Source organism: Mya arenaria, chromosome 16 (genome assembly GCF_026914265.1).
Source record: "Mya arenaria isolate MELC-2E11 chromosome 16, ASM2691426v1".
NCBI lineage: Eukaryota > Metazoa > Mollusca > Bivalvia > Myida > Myidae > Mya > Mya arenaria.
The window spans coordinates 26,046,791-26,067,099 of record NC_069137.1 but is presented as its reverse complement, the minus strand read 5'-3'; the positions used below and the strand labels follow the sequence as shown (position 1 = coordinate 26,067,099).

General features: G+C 35.9%; 2 protein-coding genes across 5 annotated transcripts; one reads left to right on the top strand and one right to left on the bottom strand.

Annotated features, from left to right (window-relative positions):
* Window positions 1-7,089: 7,089 nt before the first annotated feature.
* On the bottom strand, window positions 7,090-19,060 carry LOC128222144 (zinc finger protein 239-like). 4 transcript variants are annotated; one of them, XM_052931015.1, is made up of 3 exons: window positions 18,978-19,044; window positions 12,874-13,000; window positions 7,090-10,274 (listed from the first exon to the last, which is right to left on the bottom strand). In XM_052931015.1, the coding sequence occupies exon 3, from the start codon at window positions 10,237-10,239 to the stop codon at window positions 9,109-9,111; it is 1,131 nt and encodes a 376-aa protein (XP_052786975.1). In that variant the 5' UTR covers window positions 10,240-10,274; window positions 12,874-13,000; window positions 18,978-19,044; the 3' UTR covers window positions 7,090-9,108. The 4 variants fall into 4 exon arrangements, with proteins under 4 accessions (XP_052786975.1, XP_052786974.1, XP_052786976.1 ...); XM_052931014.1 differs by lacking the exon at window positions 12,874-13,000 and having other exon boundaries at window positions 18,978-19,060; XM_052931016.1 differs by lacking the exons at window positions 12,874-13,000; window positions 18,978-19,044 and adding an exon at window positions 17,284-17,835.
* LOC128222147 (uncharacterized) lies at window positions 14,544-15,399 on the top strand. Its single transcript, XM_052931020.1, has one exon. The coding sequence runs from the start codon at window positions 14,595-14,597 to the stop codon at window positions 15,396-15,398; it is 804 nt and encodes a 267-aa protein (XP_052786980.1). The 5' UTR covers window positions 14,544-14,594; the 3' UTR covers window position 15,399.
* Window positions 19,061-20,309: the final 1,249 nt, after the last annotated feature.

Below are 20,309 nucleotides of genomic sequence, written 5' to 3'. Positions count from 1 at the left end.
TCACACTGGCATGGTATATCTACTGTGTGTTGTTTCATGTGTACCTTTATGTGTCTTTTCTTGGTGAAAGCAGCACATCATCTCTCTCACTGGCATGGTTATCTACTGTGTGTTGTTTCATGTGTATATTTGTGTGTCTTTTCCTGGTGAAAGCAGTACATCATCTCTCTCACTGGCATGGTTATCTACTGTGTGTTGTTTCATGTTTATCTTTATGTGTCTTTTCCTGGTGAAAGCAGCAAACCATCTCTCACACTGGCATGGCATATCTACTGTGTGTCTCTTCATGTAAATCTTTATGTGTCTTCTCCTGGTGAAAGCAGCACATCACCTCTTACACTTGCATGGTTTCTCTCTTGCGTGTTATTCCATGCTAATATGTAAGTGTACTTTCCTGTTGCATGCAGCACATCATCTATCACACTGACATGGCTTATCACATGTGTGTTAGTTCATGTCTTTTTCTTCTTGAAAGCAGTGCAACATATCTTACATCTGTATCGATAATCTTTTGAGCTCATGATTCATGCTGATAGTGCAAGCTGATGTTTATGCTGATGGTTTGTGGTCAAGGTTCATGGTGATGGTTCATGCTGATTGTTAATGAGCAAGGTTCATGCTCATGGTTCAAACTTAAGGTTAATGCTCATGATTCAAACTTAAGGTTCATGCTCATGGTTCAAACTTAAGGTTCATGCTCATGGTTCAAAATTAAGGTTCATGCTCATGGTTCAAACTTAAGGGTCATGCTCATGGTTCATGCTACTTGTTCGTGCTCATGGTTAATAAGGATTGTTCATGATCATGATTCATGCTGATGGTTCAAGTGTATAGCTTATGCTCATGGTTCAAGCTTATGGTTCATGTTCATGGTTTATGCACATGATTTATTATTATTGTTCGTGCCAATGGTTCATGGTCATGGTTTATTCTCATGATTAATGCTCATTGTTCATGCCCATGATTCATGCTCAAGGGTCATAGTGAAGATTATGCTCAAGTTAACTTAACATGGTACCTGCTCATGGTTCATGCTTATGCTCATAAATAATTCTTATGGTTAATGCTTTTGGTTCATGCTCAAAGTTAATGTTCAGGGTAAATGTTCGCGCATCATGTTCATGGTATATGCTGATGTTTCATGCTCATGACTGATACTCGTTGTTCATGCTCATGTTTCATGTTCATGGTATATGTTTATGATCAAAGTTTATGCTCATGGTAATGCTCATGATAAATCATTGTGGTCCTTGTTCAAGTTTCATGTTCATTGTTCATGCTCAAGATTCATGCTCATGGTTTAAACTCATGTTTCATGCTGAAAGTTTATGCTTATGATTCATGCTCATTGTTCAAACCCATTTTTCATGCTGATGATGTATGCTTATGATTCATGCTCATGGTTCAAGCCCATGATTTATGCTCAATGGTTCATGCTTATGGCTTATGCTCATATTCATGGTTATACTAATAAGTCATGGTCATGGTTCATGCTCATGCTGATGTTTCATGCTGATGCTTCATGCTCATGTTTCATGGTTATGCTCATGATTCATGCACATCGTTCATGCTCAAGTTTCATGCTCATATATATATATACATTAAGATTTATTATGAGACTAACAATAAATATTCAATGTACATCTACTATATAGCCATTTTCATAGTATTTTGAGCATCCATGTTGCACAGAGGTATAAATGTTTACTATTACCTGAATAAATATAAGTATGGTTTCAAATGTTTAATTAAATATTTGTGTTGTATTCCATATAATAAACACACGTTATATAAATAACTTCGATAAACACAATATCATTATTCAATTTGGTTGGGCGTCATGATATAACAAGAGGGCCAAATGGCCCTGAATCGCTCACCTGTCATATATTGCACATTCTTCCATTATATACAAATATTGAAAACCTAAGCCTATGAACACGGGGCGTGGCCAATTTTGACCCCAGGGCTAAAGTTTGAACAATCTTAATAGTGGTCCGATAAACGATGCTTCATACCAAATATCTAAGGCCTTCGCCTTTTGGTTTCGGAGAAGAAGATTACTTAAGTTTTCATCATATACATATATAAGGAAACCCATGACCGCCCGGGTGGGGCCATTTTTTGACCCCAGAGCCAAAGATTGAACAATATTGGTACAAGTCAACTAGATGGTATATCATGCCAAATATCTAAGCTCTTGTCACTACTTGATTTTACGTGTGTATCTATATATGTATATTTGTAATTAATTGTTGTATGTGGCCCATATTGAAAATTGGTATGTGTACTAAATATGTTATCCAGTTTAAATTAAGACGTTATTTGTCTTTGTGAGTTCGATGAATCATGCCAAAGATCTAAGCTCTAAGCAAAGTAAGTTCAGAAGAGATTTTTGATTTTATTTACTATAAACATATAGAGAAAACCAATGACCCCCCGGGGCGGGGCCAATTTTGACCCAAAGGCCATAATTTGAACAATCTTTGTAGAGGTCCACTAGACGATGAATCATGCCAAATATCTAAGCTCTAGTCCAAGTAAGTTAAGAGGAGAAGATTTTTGAAGTTTTAACTATAAACATATCAAGTATACCCATGACCCCCCAGGGCGGGGTCAATTTTGACCCCAAGGCCATAATTTGAACAATCTTTGTAGAGGTCAACTAGACGATGAACCATGCCAAATATCTAAGCTCTAGTCCAAGTAAGTTCAAAGGAGAAGATTTTTGATGTTTTCACTATAAACATATAGAGAAAACCCATTACCCCCGGGGCGGGGCCAATTTTGAATCCAAGGCCATAATTTGAACAATCTTTGTAAAGGTCCACTAGACGATGAATCATGCCAAATATCTAAGCTCTAGTCCAAGTAAGTTCAGAGGAGAAGATTTTTGAAGTTTTAACTATAAACATATAGAGAATACCCATGACCCCCCGGGTCTGGGCCAATTTTGACCCCAGGGCCATAATTTGAACAAACTTTGTAGAGGACCACTAGACGATGAATCATGCCAAATATCTAAGCTCTAGGCCAAGTAAGTTCAGAGGAGAAGATTTTTTAAGTTTTCACTATAACCCATATAGAGAAAAACCATCAGCCCCGGGGTGTGGCCAATGTTGACCCCAGGGCCATAATTTGAACAAACTTTGTAGAGGTCCACTAGACGATGAATCATGCCAAATATCTAAGCTCTAAGCCACGTAAGTTCAGAGGAGATGATTTTTGAAGTTTTCACTATAAACATATAGAGAAAACCCATGACCCCCAAGGGGGCGGGGCCAATTTTGACCCCAAGGCCATAATTTGAACAATCTTTATAGAGGTCCACTAGATGATGAATCATGCCAAATATCTAAGCTCTAGTCCAAGTAAGTTCAGAGGAGAAGATTTTTGAAGTTTTAACTATAAACATATAGAGAAAACCCATGACCCCCCGGGGCGGGGCCAATTTTGAACAATCTTTGTAGAGGTCCACTAGACGATGAATCATGCCAAAGATCTAAGCTCTAAGCAAAGTAAGTTCAGAAGAGATTTTTGATTTTATTTACTATAAACATATAGAGAAAACCAATGACCCCCCGGGGCGGGGCCAATTTTGACCCAAAGGCCATAATTTGAACAATCTTTGTAGAGGTCCACTAGACGATGAATCATGCCAAATATCTAAGCTCTAGTCCAAGTAAGTTAAGAGGAGAAGATTTTTGAAGTTTTAACTATAAACATATCAAGTATACCCATGACCCCCCAGGGCGGGGTCAATTTTGACCCCAAGGCCATAATTTGAACAATCTTTGTAGAGGTCAACTAGACGATGAACCATGCCAAATATCTAAGCTCTAGTCCAAGTAAGTTCAAAGGAGAAGATTTTTGATGTTTTCACTATAAACATATAGAGAAAACCCATTACCCCCGGGGCGGGGCCAATTTTGAATCCAAGGCCATAATTTGAACAATCTTTGTAAAGGTCCACTAGACGATGAATCATGCCAAATATCTAAGCTCTAGTCCAAGTAAGTTCAGAGGAGAAGATTTTTGAAGTTTTAACTATAAACATATAGAGAATACCCATGACCCCCCGGGTCTGGGCCAATTTTGACCCCAGGGCCATAATTTGAACAAACTTTGTAGAGGACCACTAGACGATGAATCATGCCAAATATCTAAGCTCTAGGCCAAGTAAGTTCAGAGGAGAAGATTTTTTAAGTTTTCACTATAAACATATAGAGAAAATCCATGACCCCCCGGGCGGGGCCAATTTTGACCCAAGGGCCATAATTTGAACAAACTTTGTAGAGGTCCACTAGACGATGAATCATGCCAAATATCTAAGCTCTAGGCCAAGTAAGTTCAGAGGAGAAGATTTTTTAAGGTTTTCACTATAAACATATAGAGAAAACCCATGACCCCTCGGGGCAGCGCCAATTTTGACCCAAAGGCCAAAATTTGAACAAACTTTGTAGAGGTCCACTAGACGATGAATCATGCCAAATATCTAAGCTCTAGTCCAAGTAAGTTAAGAGGAGAAGATTTTTGAAGTTTTAACTATAAACATATCAAGTATACCCATGACCCCCGGGGCGGGGCCAATTTTGACCCCAAGGCCATAATTTGAACAATCTTTGTAAAGGTCCACTAGACAATGAATCATGCCAAATATCTAAGCTCTAGTCCAAGTAAGTTCAGAGGAGAAGATGTTTGAAGTTTTAACTATAAACATATAGAGAATACCCATGACCCCCCGGGGCGGGGCCAATTTTGACCCCAGGGCCATAATTTGAACAAACTTTGTAGAGGTCCACTAGACGATGAATCATGCCAAATATCTAAGCTCTAGGCCAAGTAAGTTCAGAGGAGAAGATTTTTGAAGTTTTCACTATAAACATATAGAGAAAAACCCATGACCCCCCAGGACGGGGCCAACTTTGACCCCAGGGCCATAATTTGAACAAACTTTGTAGAGGTCCACTAGACGATGAACCATGCCAAATATCTAAGCTCTAGGCCAAGTAAGTTCAGAGGAGAAGATTTTTTAAGGTTTTCACTATAAACATATAGAGAAAACCCATGACCCCCCGGGTCGGGGCCAATTTTGACCCCAGGGCCATAATTTGAACAAACTTTGTAGAGGTCCACTAGACGATGAACCATGCCAAATATCTAAGCTCTAGGCCAAGTAAGTTCAGAGGAGAAGATTTTTTAAGTTTTCACTATAAACATATAGAGAAAACCCATGACCCCCCGGGGCGGGGCCAATTTTGACCCCAGGGCCATAATTTGAACAATCTTGGTAGAGGACCATTTGGTGATCCTACCTACCATATATCAACGGCCTAAGCCTTGTGGTTTGGGAGAAGAAGATTTTTAAAGTTTTTCCTTTTGGTTGCCATGGCAACCAGAGTTCTGTATGGAATTGAATTCTTTGAACAACTTTGATAGAAGACAACCCAAGGAACCTATGAAGTTTTATTAATATTGGCTTAGCGGTTAAGGAGGAGATGTCTTTTAAGTAAATTGTTGACGGACGACGCACGCCGCACGACGGACAAAAGCTCACCATGTCACAAAGTGACAGGTGAGCTAAAAAGGCAATTTCATAAAAAAAAATCTAAAAAGATATTATTATAAATTGGAAATAAAATTTAGTAGAATTACGTATGGTTATGTAAATCAATAATAAATCCAAAAATATTTATATAATGTGATTGTAAGTCTTAATAAGAACAATTAATATCTGCCATAAATAGAATGATACAAGAAAATCCAAATAGACATTATTTAAGAGTCGGTAGTTGCACTTGCAAAATGATAATCATATTTATCAGATATATGAAACAGCTGAAAGTTCTCAAACATAGACATTTATGTTCAAATATCACCGGTAAATAAAAATAATTGACCTAGTGACCTAATTTTTGACCTGGGTTGACCCAATATGGAACTTGACCTAGCTTATGTTAAGATGATCATTCTGACCAAGTTTCATTAAGATAAGGCTAAAATTGTGACCTCTATTTTGTTCACAAGGTTTTTCTAATAATTGACCTAGTGACCTAGTTATTGACTGCGTATGACCCAATATCGAACTTGACCCAGATTTTATAGAGATGATCATTCTGACCAAGTTGCATTAAGATTAGCCTAAAATTGTGACCTCTATTGTGTTCACAAGGTTTTTGTACTAATTGACCTAGTGACCTAGTTATTGACCGCGGATGACCCAATATCGAACTTGACCTAGATTTTATAGAGATGATCATTCTGACCAAGTTGCATTGAGATTAGGCTAAAATTGTGACCTCTATTGTGTTCACAAGGTTTTTGTACTAATTGACCTAGTGACCTAGTTATTGACCGTGAATGACCCAATATCAAACTTGACCTACATTTTACAGCGATGATCATTCTGACCAATTTGCATTGAGATTAGGCTAAAATTGTGACCTCTATTGTGTTCACAAGGTTTTTCTACTAATTGACCTAGTGACCTAGTTATTGACCGCCGATGACCCAATATCGAACTTGACCTAGATTTTATAGAGATGATCATTCTGACCAAGTTGCATTAAGATTAGCCTAAAATTGTGACCTCTATTGTGTTCACAAGGTTTTTGTACTAATTGACCTACTGACCTAGTTTTTGACCCCAGATGACCCAATATCGAACTTGACCTAGATTTCATAGAGATGATCAGTCTGACCAAGTTTCATAAAGATTAGGTCAAAATTGTGACCTCTGTTGTGTTCACAAGGTTTTTCTAATAATTGACCTAGTGACCTAGTTATTGACTGCGGATGACCCAATATCGAACTTGACCTAGATTTTATAGAGATGATTATTCTGACCAAGTTGCATTGAGATTAGGCTAAAATTGTGACCTCTATTGTGTTCACAAGGTTTTTGTACTAATTGACCTAGTGACCTAGTTGTTGACCGCGGATGACCCAATATCGAACTTGACCTACATTTTATAGAGATGATCATTCTGACCAAGTTGCATTGAGATTAGGCTAAAATTGTGACCTCTATTGTGTTCACAAGGTTTTTGTACTAATTGACCTAGTGACCTAGTTGTTGACCGCGGATGACCCAATATCGAACTTGACCTACATTTTATAGAGATGATCATTCTGACCAAGTTGCATTGAGATTAGGCTAAAATTGTGACCTCTATTGTGTTCACAAGGTTTTTCTACTAAATGACCTAGTGACCTAGTTTTTGACCCCAGATGACCCAATATCGAACTTGACCTAGATTTTATAGAGATGATCAGTCTGACCAAGTTTCATAAAGATTAGATCAAAATTGTGACCTCTATTGTGTTCACAAGCAATTGTGAACGGACGGACGGACGGACGGACGGACGGACGGACGGACGACGGACGAAGAGTGATCACAAAAGCTCACCTTGTCACTACGTGACAGGTGAGCTAAAAATAATAGAAAATGCCCAAGTTTTGAAAAATATTCATGATTTCTAAATGTAGATAATATTCAAAATAAGTACACTTTTAAAAGGTCTGGAATATCTTACATTAATAAAAATGCTTAAAGCTGAACTCTCACAGAATTGCCATTTCGACAACTTTTTTTAATTTTTGTCATGGAACAAGCTACTTTATATAAGACTACTGACAAAAAATTAAATGACAGATTTTTATATCTAAGTTCAAAACATGATATTTTATGCAATTTTCTTAAACAGTAACATTAGAAATATGAATTTTCGAACGAAAATATGAAAATCTGCGATCTGATCTTTTGTCATCAATCTTTAATCATTGGTTTGTAGATATTTACGCAAGAAATTACTCTTTCCAAGACAAAAAAATCAAAAAATGGTAAAGGCGAGAGTGATAGTGCAGCTTTAAATCCAGTTATACGTTTTAAATATAACGTTTCATTTTGAAAAAAATAATACCTCCTGTCTCTATTCGTTTAGGCCGAACATTTTCATAAAAATGCCATTGTTCAAGTCGTTTATATATACAATGGTTCTCTGCAGTGATTTAAAAAAATTCTAAACTAATTTGATTCTGGTAAGAATATTATTAATAGTGAATATTTAAATATTTAGTCAATTCCCAAATTCTCCATAATGTTTTGAATAACTGCTTGTTTTACATGTAGATTTGTTAAATAACATTCCTATTTGTACATGTAATTATATTTGTTAACATAATTTTAATAACTATTCTTCTCAAACAAATGTGCAGATATTGTGTAATTCAATATATATCCACAGAGTTAATCATTAGAGACAGCACAAACGACATTAAGATGGGTATTTTACATTCTCAGGTTTTAAAAAAAGAAGTTTGATTTTAAAGCTGCACTCTCACAGATTTACCACTTTTACAACTTTTTTTTATTTTTTGTCATGGAAAGAGCAAATTTTGGCGTAAATATCTGCAAACCAATTATAAAAGATTGCTGACAAAAGATCAGATCGCAGATATTCATATTTCTGTTCGAAAATTTATTTTTTTATGGCTTAAACCGTTACTTACGGTTTAAGAAAACTGGATATAAAACATCATTTTTTAACTTAAATATAAAAATCTGCAATCTAATTTTTTGTCAGCAGTCTTATATAACTGGTTTCAATGGATTTTCGCAAAAATTGGCTTGTTCCAAGACAAAAAATAAAAAAGTTGTCAAAACGTTCAATCTGTGAGAGTGCAGCTTTAATAATAATTGATCTTTAACAAAATGAAATATTTTGATTTACTTGATATTTTGAGTACTTGCTGATTAACATATATATATATACTATATTGAATGATCTGAAAGAAATGTATTGAATATTTATTTGTCCATATTGTTCACAGCCTTTTGGATATTTTGTGAATAAATACATCTTAAATCACATTTTTACGAATGCTCTCATGTGTGTTTTCTAGCGTGTGTCTTTTAATGTTCTTTCAGTAAAACCAGCATAACATCATCTCGCACTATTGTTAATTCTCATATAGGTCTTGAAAATTCTTCCCCTTGTGAAAGTATATATGATATAGCACAGGATGATCCGATGTCTTACATCTGTCTAGTTCTATTCTGTGCTATCTCTAGCAAGTCGTTAAAAAGCTGTTTTAAGTAAAACAGCTCATGTTCCATATTCGTACGCCTTTTCTCTAATATGTAATCTTTCGTGAATCCTTAAACTATGTTTATGTGTGAAATTTGCACCACATATGTCACACTTAAACGGCTTCTCTCCTGTGTGGCTTCGCATATGAACCTTTAAATCTCGTTTTTGATTAAAATCTTTCCCACATATCCCACAGTTGAACTGTTTCACTCCGGTATGTATTCGCTTGTGAACTTGAAGGTTTGAGCTGCTGGTAAAAGCAGCATCACAAGTCTCGCACTTGTATGGTTTGTCTCCTGTGTGTATTCTCATGTGAATATTTAAAGAGTTTTTCTGAGAGAAATCAGCTCCACATATGACACACATATATGGCTTTTCTCCAGTATGTGATCTAACGTGAACCTTTAAAGTAAATCTTTGTGTGAAATCAGCACCGCATATCTCACAATTATATGGCTTCTCTCCTGTGTGTATTCTCATATGACTATCTAAAGCTTGTTTTTGATTAAAATCTTTACCACACGCTTCACATTTGTATTGCTTCTCTCCTGTATGTATTCTCATGTGAACTTGAAGGTGTGATCTTTGTGTAAAAGCAGCATCGCATGTTTCACACTTGTATGATTTCTCTCCTGTGTGTATTTTCATGTGAATCTTTAATTGATGTTTAAGTTTGAAACCAGTTTCACATATCTCACACTTATACGGCTTTTCCCCAGTATGTAATCTTAAGTGATTAATTAGACTAAGTTTTTGTGCAAAATCAGCACGGCATATCTCACACTTATATGGCTTTTCTCCTGTGTGTTTTCTCATGTGTGTCTTTATATTTTGTTTTTGTTTAAACCCCTTGCCACATATCTCACATTTGTATGGATTCTCCTCCGTATGTATTCTGGTGTGAACTTGAAGGTTTGATTTTGTGGTAAAAGCAGCATCACATGTCTCACACTTGAATGGTTTTTCTCCTGTGTGTATTCTTGTATGAATCTTCAAATCGTGTTTGAGAGTGAAAGTAGCATCACAAATCTCACACGTGTGAGGCTTTTTTCCTGTGTGTCCTTTTACAAGAATCATCACACCATTTTCCTGAGTGAAAGCAGCATCAACTATGTCATATGTGTTTGGCTTTTCTTTCGCGTCCATGGTCCTTTTGTGATTTTTCGTTAAATAATCTGCAACTGCAAAATAGAACACTATTTTAACATTTATAAACAGCTAGGATGTGCGTATGATTTTCAATGAATGATTTAATAATATTTGTAATACATATGTGTCAAGAGATAAAAAATATAGAAATGAGCTAGTGTTGCAGCCATTTCGCCCAAATATTTTGGGCGCACATTGAAATTTTGGCCAGGGAATGCATCGTTAAAATAAAAGGAGATCTAAAAAAAATCACAAGTGTAGAAGCAGGAATAGCACATTCTTATATAAGCTAAGGCCTAAAAAAAAAAATTGTTTGGTTAGGGTTACATCCTTCTCAAAAATAGGTAGGGTAGGTAGGCTTTTTTTTTCTTTTTTTTTTTTTTATAAGGCTTTATATAAGAATATCATTTCCATCATTGGAGAATGGTGTTAAAGCTATCTTCTGTATAAGCATTTAAGGTTTAAACTACATATTGAAAAGCAATTAAAAAAAAACGGATTTTTTTTTTTTTTTTTAGTTTTTCATTTTTTTTTCAAACTGACTATAAAAATGGTAGGGTCGGTGCCTATTCCGTAGGTAGGGTCGGGTAACCCGAACCAAATGTATTTTTTTTTAGGCCTAAGGAACCTTTTCATATTTTTTCTGTCAAAAAATCCAAACAGACAGGGATTGAAAAATCTATAAAAAAAAAAGGGTAGAAATGTCTTAGGGTTGAAAAGTCTTTGTTTTGAGAAGGGGTTGAAAAGTTTTGGGGTTAAGAAGTTCTGCTCATGCTAAAGTCGCCTGACTCCTCACTCTTAGATAGCAGTTGTTTTTGTTTTTTGGGGGGGGGGGGGGGTATTTTACCGCCTGTGCCTTGCAAATTGGGAAAAAAGTCGACTTTGGGAAAAATACAAAATCAGGCCAAAATAGCTAATATGCAAATATACATGTCTCAACTATTTATGCACACATTATGCTGTGAAGGAGTAAGTCTTGTCAAGATTTTGTTTATATTACAAGAAATTCATTGCTTTTTTATTCATTAATGTAATCTGCATTTATCAAATTTGGAAAAAATTATAAAAGTTTGGAAAAAATGGACAGTTTTTCGCAAGGGGAAACAGCCTTTAAAAGCAGTAAATTGCACCAAAAAATCACTATAATAGAGAATATATCATTTCCTGAGTCATGGAAAAATATATTTTCAAGAGTGGCATTTTATGTTAAGAGTTTCTTTATGATCATGAGCGAAATAAAATACAAACTTACACTGAAATAAAAAAACTTCCTGATTCTAATCTTTTATGCTTAGTTTTGGAGTATATTAATCTATTTTCTAAATCTTCCTTTTTTTAAAACAGTGTTTACAACGCCGTTACCTGTGGGACGCCCCTCAGGCAAAATTATATATATGAAGTAGTTGTCAAGTTTCTATTTCCTCTGTGTGGATAAAAATGTCTCCAATATTGTTTTATTATAATATATAACTTTATTATGCAATGTACTCGGTGTATATATTCGGTGTGTGGGGTAAAAAAACAAACATCAAAAAAATGTCTCTGATATTGTTTTATACTTTATTATTCGATGTATTCAAATATTCGTGTGTGGGGTAAAAAACAACAACCGTATCAATTAATCTGTTCTTTGTTGTGTGAATTTTCCAAGAAGTTTATTTTACATATTACCATTACGAACAGTACAAGAACATATTTGAACAATATAATAAATCCATTTCCATTCTTTTTATTTACGGTAAGCTTTTTATTTCCAAATATATCTTCATTTAAACTTGCAAAAAACTTTTTTTAAATTAATTATTTTTTGGCAACATATTCTGGTTCAGAGGTGACTTTGTTCAGTTTTAATCAAGGGGAAATAACTACTATGGATTTTAAAAGTTGATTTTAAGTTTATATTTTCACTCGTTATTTTGCAGAGAACTACAATGGATTTTAAAAGTAGTTCTTAAAGACAGTGGATATGTGTCCACACCATAGATTACAGTGAATATTGTCACTGTTAATATTTCACTGATAAAATTCAATATTACATTGAATTTCAATGAAATATTGAATTTTACAGTGAAATATTAACAGTGAAAATATCAATTTGATATTTGAAAAGCATGAAAGAGAAAAAGTGTTGGTTTCATTGTTGAATATCTAGGGGTAGGTTCGATTCCCTAACACACCACTAAACAATTACATGTACTAATCATCTTCCGGGAGGACATAAAATTAGGGTCCCATGTAACAGTGCTATACACTGGTGAACGTTAAAGAACCCGGGTAGCTCTAACCAGGGTAACATTTTGTCTGTGCACTATGCTCCAAAAACCATAAAAGACTAACAATCTTATCGGAGTACTCGCCGAATGGGCATGGAGCTAATACAAGAGCTGACACACCACCACCTATTTCAACAAAAATAATTTTGAAGAAAAACAAACAATTGCATTCGTTGAATGTGAGAGTCACTTAAAAACCTGCTTATTAATTAAAATCTACAGACTACATAACATATTTGCAGTGACTATAGTTAAAACGCAATGACTTGCATGAATACAAATGTCATATTGTTATGGTTTAATACACTGGTTATGTTAGATTTAAAAATATTACACTTCAATACAAAATGAAATTCACTTTCTAGTATGTGATGCACCAGTCAATTGTAACCACGGCCCCCCCAGGTCCGGGGGTATACCGGGGATAGCCGGGGAAATGGGCTGTGTTTTTACATTCCAGGTGGCTCTGCAGTGCCGAGTGATAGCTACAATAATGAGCAATCAGGGATACTTTTTTTTATTTTGACATTCCTTATGTATCCCTGTAACGCTACAACTCTTTACCATTTAACACCGGGCGATAGAATATATAGTAATCAGTGATTTTTTTTTGGTCCAATTTACTGCCTTTTTAAGGCTATTTCCCGTTGCAAAAACTGTCCATTTTTCCCAATTTTTAGAAAAACAAACCAATTTAATAAATGCAGATTACATTCATCAATAAAAAGCAAAGAATTTCTTGAAATATAAACAAAATTCTTGAATAGACTTATTCTTCCACGGCATAATGTATGCATAAAAAAGTTAAAACATGTATTTTGCAATTAGCTGTTTTGGCCCGATTTTGTATTTTTCCCAATCTGGTAATAGTTTGCATTGGTGTTGAATAATAATGACACAATTGTTCAATATATACCCGACAGTGATCTAAACTGGATTAAATTTGTCATTACTGATGATCAGAGTCGATATTTCACATAAATATATATCATAGGTCACAAATACCGTTTTATACATGTAGACAACCTGTCAGATTTGTCCTAGATTTAGAGATATCAGGATACTTGATAAACAATCGACGTATGTAAGTGTTTTATGATATCTGCACATGTTTTTGGCAACATGAACTAAATAAATATGTGTTTAATAGTAGGCAATACTATTTTCGTAGAAATTTGAACTATAACGGAGATAATTTCAAAACTGTTGCCGCATGGATTCTCTGCGCAAGGACCATTCACTACTTTTTGCTGGGATGGTGGACGTCACGAGTCTGCGATGGTAATGCACCACGAGTCTGCGATGGTAATGCACCAGTCAATTGTAACCACGGTCCGGGGAATAGCGGGGACTTTGACTTTTGGTCCAGCCAACCCCAGCTAAAATCCCTGCGGAGAAGAACATATGGTAAAATCCCCGCCAAATGCCCCCGCAACCCAGGGACCCTAGGTAAGGCCCATTCCCCACTATATTTAAAGCAAAGACAAAGCCACCGCATTCACCAGTCACTGCGGGGCCACCTGAAAGGTAAAAACCTAGCCCATTTCCCTTGCTATCCCCTGTATACCCCTGGACCTGGGGGGGCCGTGGTTACAATTGACTGGTGCATAAAAATATCGTCAAAAGACTGGTTACGGCCATTTAGGTGGACTATGCCAGGTGAATGTGGTGGTTTTGTCTTCGAGCCCAAAATAGCAGGTAATGGGCCTTACCTAGGCCCCTGGGGTGCGGGGGCATTTGGCTGGGGTTTTACCAGCGGATTGTCCCCGCAGGGCTGGGATTTTACCCGGGCTTGGCTGGACCAAAAGTCCCGGCTATTACCATGACCTGGGGGCCGCGGTTACAATTGACTGGTGCATAACCTTGTGACATTAGATCAACCATCCGCTTCCGGTTTGGTCAGAAGGAAAAAAATCGTTCGTGTTTAATTTTTCGAATATCTAAAAGCATCGGGTTTCAAAATGTGTTTTTTGGCAAAGTAACTCTGTAATATTGAAGAAGAATCATCTATTGTTGTGTTTACTTAATCAAAATTTTCTGGATTAATTTTATTTTGGGTAAATTACTTGAAATATCGTCATGTCGTCGCAGCCGAGCGCATGTTTAGATTGCCAAGCTGAGTTTGGACCAAAATTTAAGTGCATAAACTGCAACTTCTGTGAAAACTCATTCTGCCTGAAGTGTTCTAAATTGAAGTCATCTCTATTCAATGACATAGGGAAGGAATCTAGTGTTCTCTGGCATTGCTCGCATTGCAGGATAGCCATGCCGACAGCCACTAGAATCATGGCAAAACTCTCGGACATGGAAATTAGAATGGAGAACCTTGAGAAAGAAACAAATGGATGTGATAAGGAAATGATTAGACAAGTGCTTAATGAGATGAAGTTTGAAGAAAAAGAGATTGAGGAGAAGAAATTAAATATTGTGATCCATCAACTGAAGGAAAGTGAAAAGAAAGAAGAAGACCTGGACACTGTGTTGGACATCCTTAATGGTACGTTAAACTTGGGGATTGAAGTTGAAAATGTAGTGAGACTGGGGAAGATGTCAGAGGATAGGGACAAACCCAGACCTGTTAGATTTACTGTCGGAGATTTTGATGTAAAGAGGAAAGTACTGAGCAGAGCTAGTGGGCTTAAAAACAATGAGAAATACTCAAGAGTCTTTATCACGCCTGACCTTACTCAAGTGCAGAGGAAGGAAGCGTTTCATTTGCGACAAGAAAAGAGAAGACGGGAAAAAGAAGGAGAGAGGAATTTGGCGATAAGAAAGGGGAGAATTGTGAAGTTGCCTGGCAGAGATCACAGTTATTCTGCAAGTCAGGGTGGTAGAATCTTTCCCCCCTCCCAGTCTGGGAGAGGCGGGGGTGGCGGACAATGACCATGATGGAGAGAAATATATATGTAAATATGTTCCAGTTAATTGTTCTAAAAGTTCAAGTGTTATAAGTTACAATATAAGTTCAACAAGAGACAAGAAATTGTGTTCTAATAGTGATAATTCTAGTCAGAGAGATGAAGAATCATGCTTTCATGATAACGCTTTAATTTCTTCAAAGAGAAAGAGTGGTAATAGAATTGAAAATAGTACTGTTGATAAAACAAAGCTGATGAACATTGAAGTGGATGTAGATCAAAGTATTGAGGTGAGTGACACTCCTAATTATGAATCTGAATCGACTTTTTTGTATTCTGAGGCTGAGGCTTGTCAGGCGTCTAGTTCCAATTCTGATTCTAACTCAACTGTACTGTTTTCTGCGGATACTGTTCAGGATGATGACTCCATTGACCTATCTTTTGATGCAGACTTATTTGATGACCTTGATCAGAAGAAAAGTGGAGAAGAGTTTCGAATATATTATACAAATGCTGACAGTTTACTGAACAAGATTGATGAATTGGAGACAATTGTGGTTGAAGGAAATATAGACATAATTGTTATTACAGAAACTTTTCCAAAGTCAATGATGGCAACAAGCATTCACAGTAGTCAATATCAACTGAGAGGTTTCCAGTGTTTTACCAGTAATATTAAAGAAAACAGTCGGAGAGTTTTTATCTACATTAGAAATGACATTCCAGCAGACTATTGTCAAGTATTGAAAATTGTGACTTCTTAGAATCTGTTTGGTGTGAAATAAGATTGCAAAATATGGACAAAATACTCATAGGTGCAGTTTACAAATCACCAAATTGTAGTGTGGACAATTATAAGAAATTGAATGATCTTATATCAACTGCAGCAAATTTAAACTACAAAAAGCTGATGATACTTGGAGATTTCAATTTTCCAGAAATTGATTGGAGTGACTGGACAGTTAATAAGAGTGAAACCCATCCGTCTTTTCTGTTTTTGGAGTGTATTAGAGATAACTTCCTAGCACAACATGTTGACAATTTTACCCGGTACAGAGATGGACAAGAGCCCAGCTGTTTAGACCTAATTTTTACGGATAATCTGTCGGTGGTTGAAGACATCAAGTATTGTAATAGCTTGGGTGCTAGTGACCATATTGGTATGATCTTTAAATTACCATGTGAAATTGAAAGAAGACGAGAAGAGTCAAATTATCCAAAATTTTATAAAGGAAGTTATGAAGAAATACGTAAATATTTGTCAGAAGTTTCGTGGCAAGATATAAAGGACATGAATGTGGATGATGCATGGCAATTTATTCTAGGACATATAGGTCACTGTATAGATACATACATACCAAAATCAAGTATTAAGAAAGGAATAATCAAGCCCAAATGGATGGACTATTATTGTCTTAGGAAACTTAAAAAGAAATACCATTTATGGAAAAGATTTACATTTTCACGTAGTTATGTAGACTATCAGGAATATTGTAGAGCTAGAAATCAGGTAACTACAGCCATTCGTTTTTCAAAGAAAAAGTACCAGAAAGGTGTTGTGGAAAGTACCAAAAAGTCTCCAAAGTCGTTTTGGAGTTTTATTAAAGGAGAGACTAAAAGTAAAACCTCAATTGCAGATTTAAAAGATAAGGAAGGGAATACTATAACTGGTGATGCAGAGAAAGCTAGAGTATTAAATGACTTTTTTTCATCTGTGTTTACTACAGAAGGGAATGAAGAATTGCCCAATTTCAGTCGGAAGGTTGATAAAGAAAATTTTATTCATGATGTACACTTTAGTGCAGACAATGTGTTAAAGATTTTGAAAACATTGAATACTTCCAAATCATGCGGCCCAGATAGTTGCCATCCTTACTTTTTGAAAGAATGTGCTGAGGAACTGTATTTACCATTGTATGACTTGTTTGTGAAGTCGATGTCTACGGGAGACGTACCAAGCGATTGGAAAAAGGCAAACGTTACTTGTATATTTAAAAAAGGAGATAAGTCTATCCCTGGAAATTATAGACCAGTTTCTTTGACATCCTGTATCTGTAAAATTTTAGAAAGGCTTGTAAGAGAAAAGCTTGTTGCGCATTTGGATTATAATAACTTGCTGTCTGACTGTCAGTTCGGTTTTAGGAAGAATAGAAATACAGTGTTGCAGCTCTTGTCGGTGCTTGAAGAGTGGACAGAAGCAATAGACAATGATATTCAAGTTGATACAATATATTTAGACTTCCAGAAAGCCTTCGATTCAGTACCACACAGAAGACTGTTACAGAAAGTTGAAGCTTACGGTATATCAGGAAATCTATTGAAGTGGCTAGGAAATTTTCTATCAAATAGACTGCAGCGTGTCAATGTAAATGGATGTACCTCAAAATGGAGTAAAGTACTATCTGGTATTCCACAAGGATCTATTTTAGGTCCGATATTGTTTATTATCTTCGTTAATGATATACCAGAAGTTTTAAGAGGACTGTGTAACCTTTTGGCAGATGATTGCAAGGTTTATAGTGAGATAAGATCCAAAAAGGATCAAGACCAACTTCAAAATGACATTGACAATTTGTGTGAGTGGAGTAGCAAGTGGCTGCTTAAATTCAACATAGATAAGTGTAAAGTAGTGACATATGGTAATGAAAAATTGATAAATACTTATACAATGAGTGATACAAATGGTGAGACTCACGAACTGACTAGAGATAATCAAGAGAGAGACTTGGGAATATTATTCACATCATATTTGAACTTTGATCAACACATAAACAATATAGCTAACAAAGCAAATAGTATAATTGGTCTAGTTAGAAGAAAGTTTACGTACATGAACAAGGACCTATTCTTAACTCTGTACAAGGCACTGATAAGATCACATTTGGATTATGGAAATTTAGTTTATTACCCTACAACAAAGAAGTGTAAGCAGATCATAGAGAATGTCCAACGCAGAGCTACAAGACTTGTTCCTGAGCTAAAAGGGTTGACGTATGAGGAACGTTTGTGTGAATTAAATCTTACAACTCTCGAATACCGACGTAAAAGATATGATATAATCCAGGTTTACAAAATAGTGCACAATATTGACAACATTGATATAAATAATTTCTTCACATTTGCTGAAAATGTTGGTACCAGAGGACATAATCTAAAACTGAATCAGAGACAAGCCAAGAAAGGAAGAAGAATGAATGCATTTGGAATAAGAACAGTTTCTACTTGGAATAATTTACCAGGAGAACTGGTTAACAGCACAACATTGCTTACATTTAAAACAAATCTCGATAAGCTTTGGCGACCCAACCGCTTTGACATATCATCAATATACCAAGACAAAGTTACTGAGATACAAACCCGGAAGTGGAGACAGTTTACTGAAGAGGATGCAAGGGTATCTATTTAGCCTTCGGGGCTATAAAATTGCCCTTACAGACCAAGTAAGACCAAGTAAGTAAAAAACCAAATTTGAAGACTAGCTTCCTCCATAGTCGCGAAAATATATGATTAATTCACATTTAGGATTTATGTTGTTTTTGTGCAACATTTATTTACTTATTTATCGACATATTTGCAAATCTTTTATTTTTCTTTAAAAACTTACGTATATCTTTTCACGTAATTGAGCAGGATCACTCAAACATTGGCAGCGTCAACTACAGCAATGTAATTAATCTAGTAGCAGACAACAGTTTACCAATTAATTTCAAGAATCAGGACGATACTATTTCCAGGTCCCGGTCTCATCCGGTCCCGTTCTCATCCGGTCTCTGTTTTCAATTTTTAAAGCAGCTATCGAGCGTGATCGAGAACGTGTGAATGATCGCACGGGAAATAGGATTACAAAAGATAACAGTTGATTAACGTGCTAAGAAAACAAACATTATATTTAAGATGAATAATTATTTCACCATTTATTTCATATGTTATATCAATAAAACAAATAATAAATTAAGGCAAAGATAAAAACATCATAAGTGTCAGGAATAACGAACACATTGTTTTGGATTGTGTTTATTTTTTAAACTCAGTTGTGTTGGTGATAGTAATATAAATAGAAACAATGCATGAATACATGTTAATCAATTTTGTGAGTTAACGCAGTTGTGCGATATGTGGTTCAATTTACGTGACTATCTCGGAATGTCTGTAGTCAGTTTCATGCAACTTAGTCATGTGCCATAACGTGTACGGTTTCTTACAACCTTGATCAAACCCCAATCAAAGTTAACTCTTTGCTGTACGTAGAGATCCTATACATGAACTATCATCTGAAGTGACGAACTCAATGTATAACAACACTGATGAACGCCATTCACGGATATGTCATTAGGTTCAGTGTCAGACCCTTAAACTTAGGCTTAAATAGTGTTTCCTAGAGGTGGGGCTTCTTCGTGAAAGGGATTCCTTGAAGAGGATGATTTGTTGACAAAACTGCCCCGGTTCTTAACAGGTAAAGCACCTATGCGACCAAAAGTGCTGTGTAATATCCATGACATAAGCCTGAACTTGGGTCATTTTTCCAAGGAACAGCCGAGGCCATCTTTGTAGTGTTTAGCTAATCGGCCATTGGCTTAATGCTAGTTCTGAACACTGGGTTACCGGTTCCTTGCCACACTTCCGTAATAAATATTCTGGGTAGCTATATATAAACGTTATGAAGATGGCAAGTCATTGATGACAAAAATATTGACCATAAGCTGACAAAGGAGCTCATGTATAATGGCATAAGTCTGTTAGGTTGGCTTCATCTGCAATAAGTTGGTCATGCAGAGGGGTTGTTGCAAAAAAAAGTTTTCATTATGAGCTGGTCGGGACAACGACCCAGAAAAGCCCAGACCTGAACAGTCTGTGTTGGCACATGTGAGAAGAACATCATCAGTGAACAGCTTCTTGTATTCCCCACCACACTTAATACACTTCAACGTAATATTTA

Coding starts and splice junctions, on each gene's coding strand:
- LOC128222144 (XM_052931014.1), bottom strand. CDS start 10,239: ATGGACGCGAAAGAAAAGCCAAACACATATGACATAGTTGATGCTGCT.
- LOC128222147 (XM_052931020.1), top strand. CDS start 14,595: ATGTCGTCGCAGCCGAGCGCATGTTTAGATTGCCAAGCTGAGTTTGGA.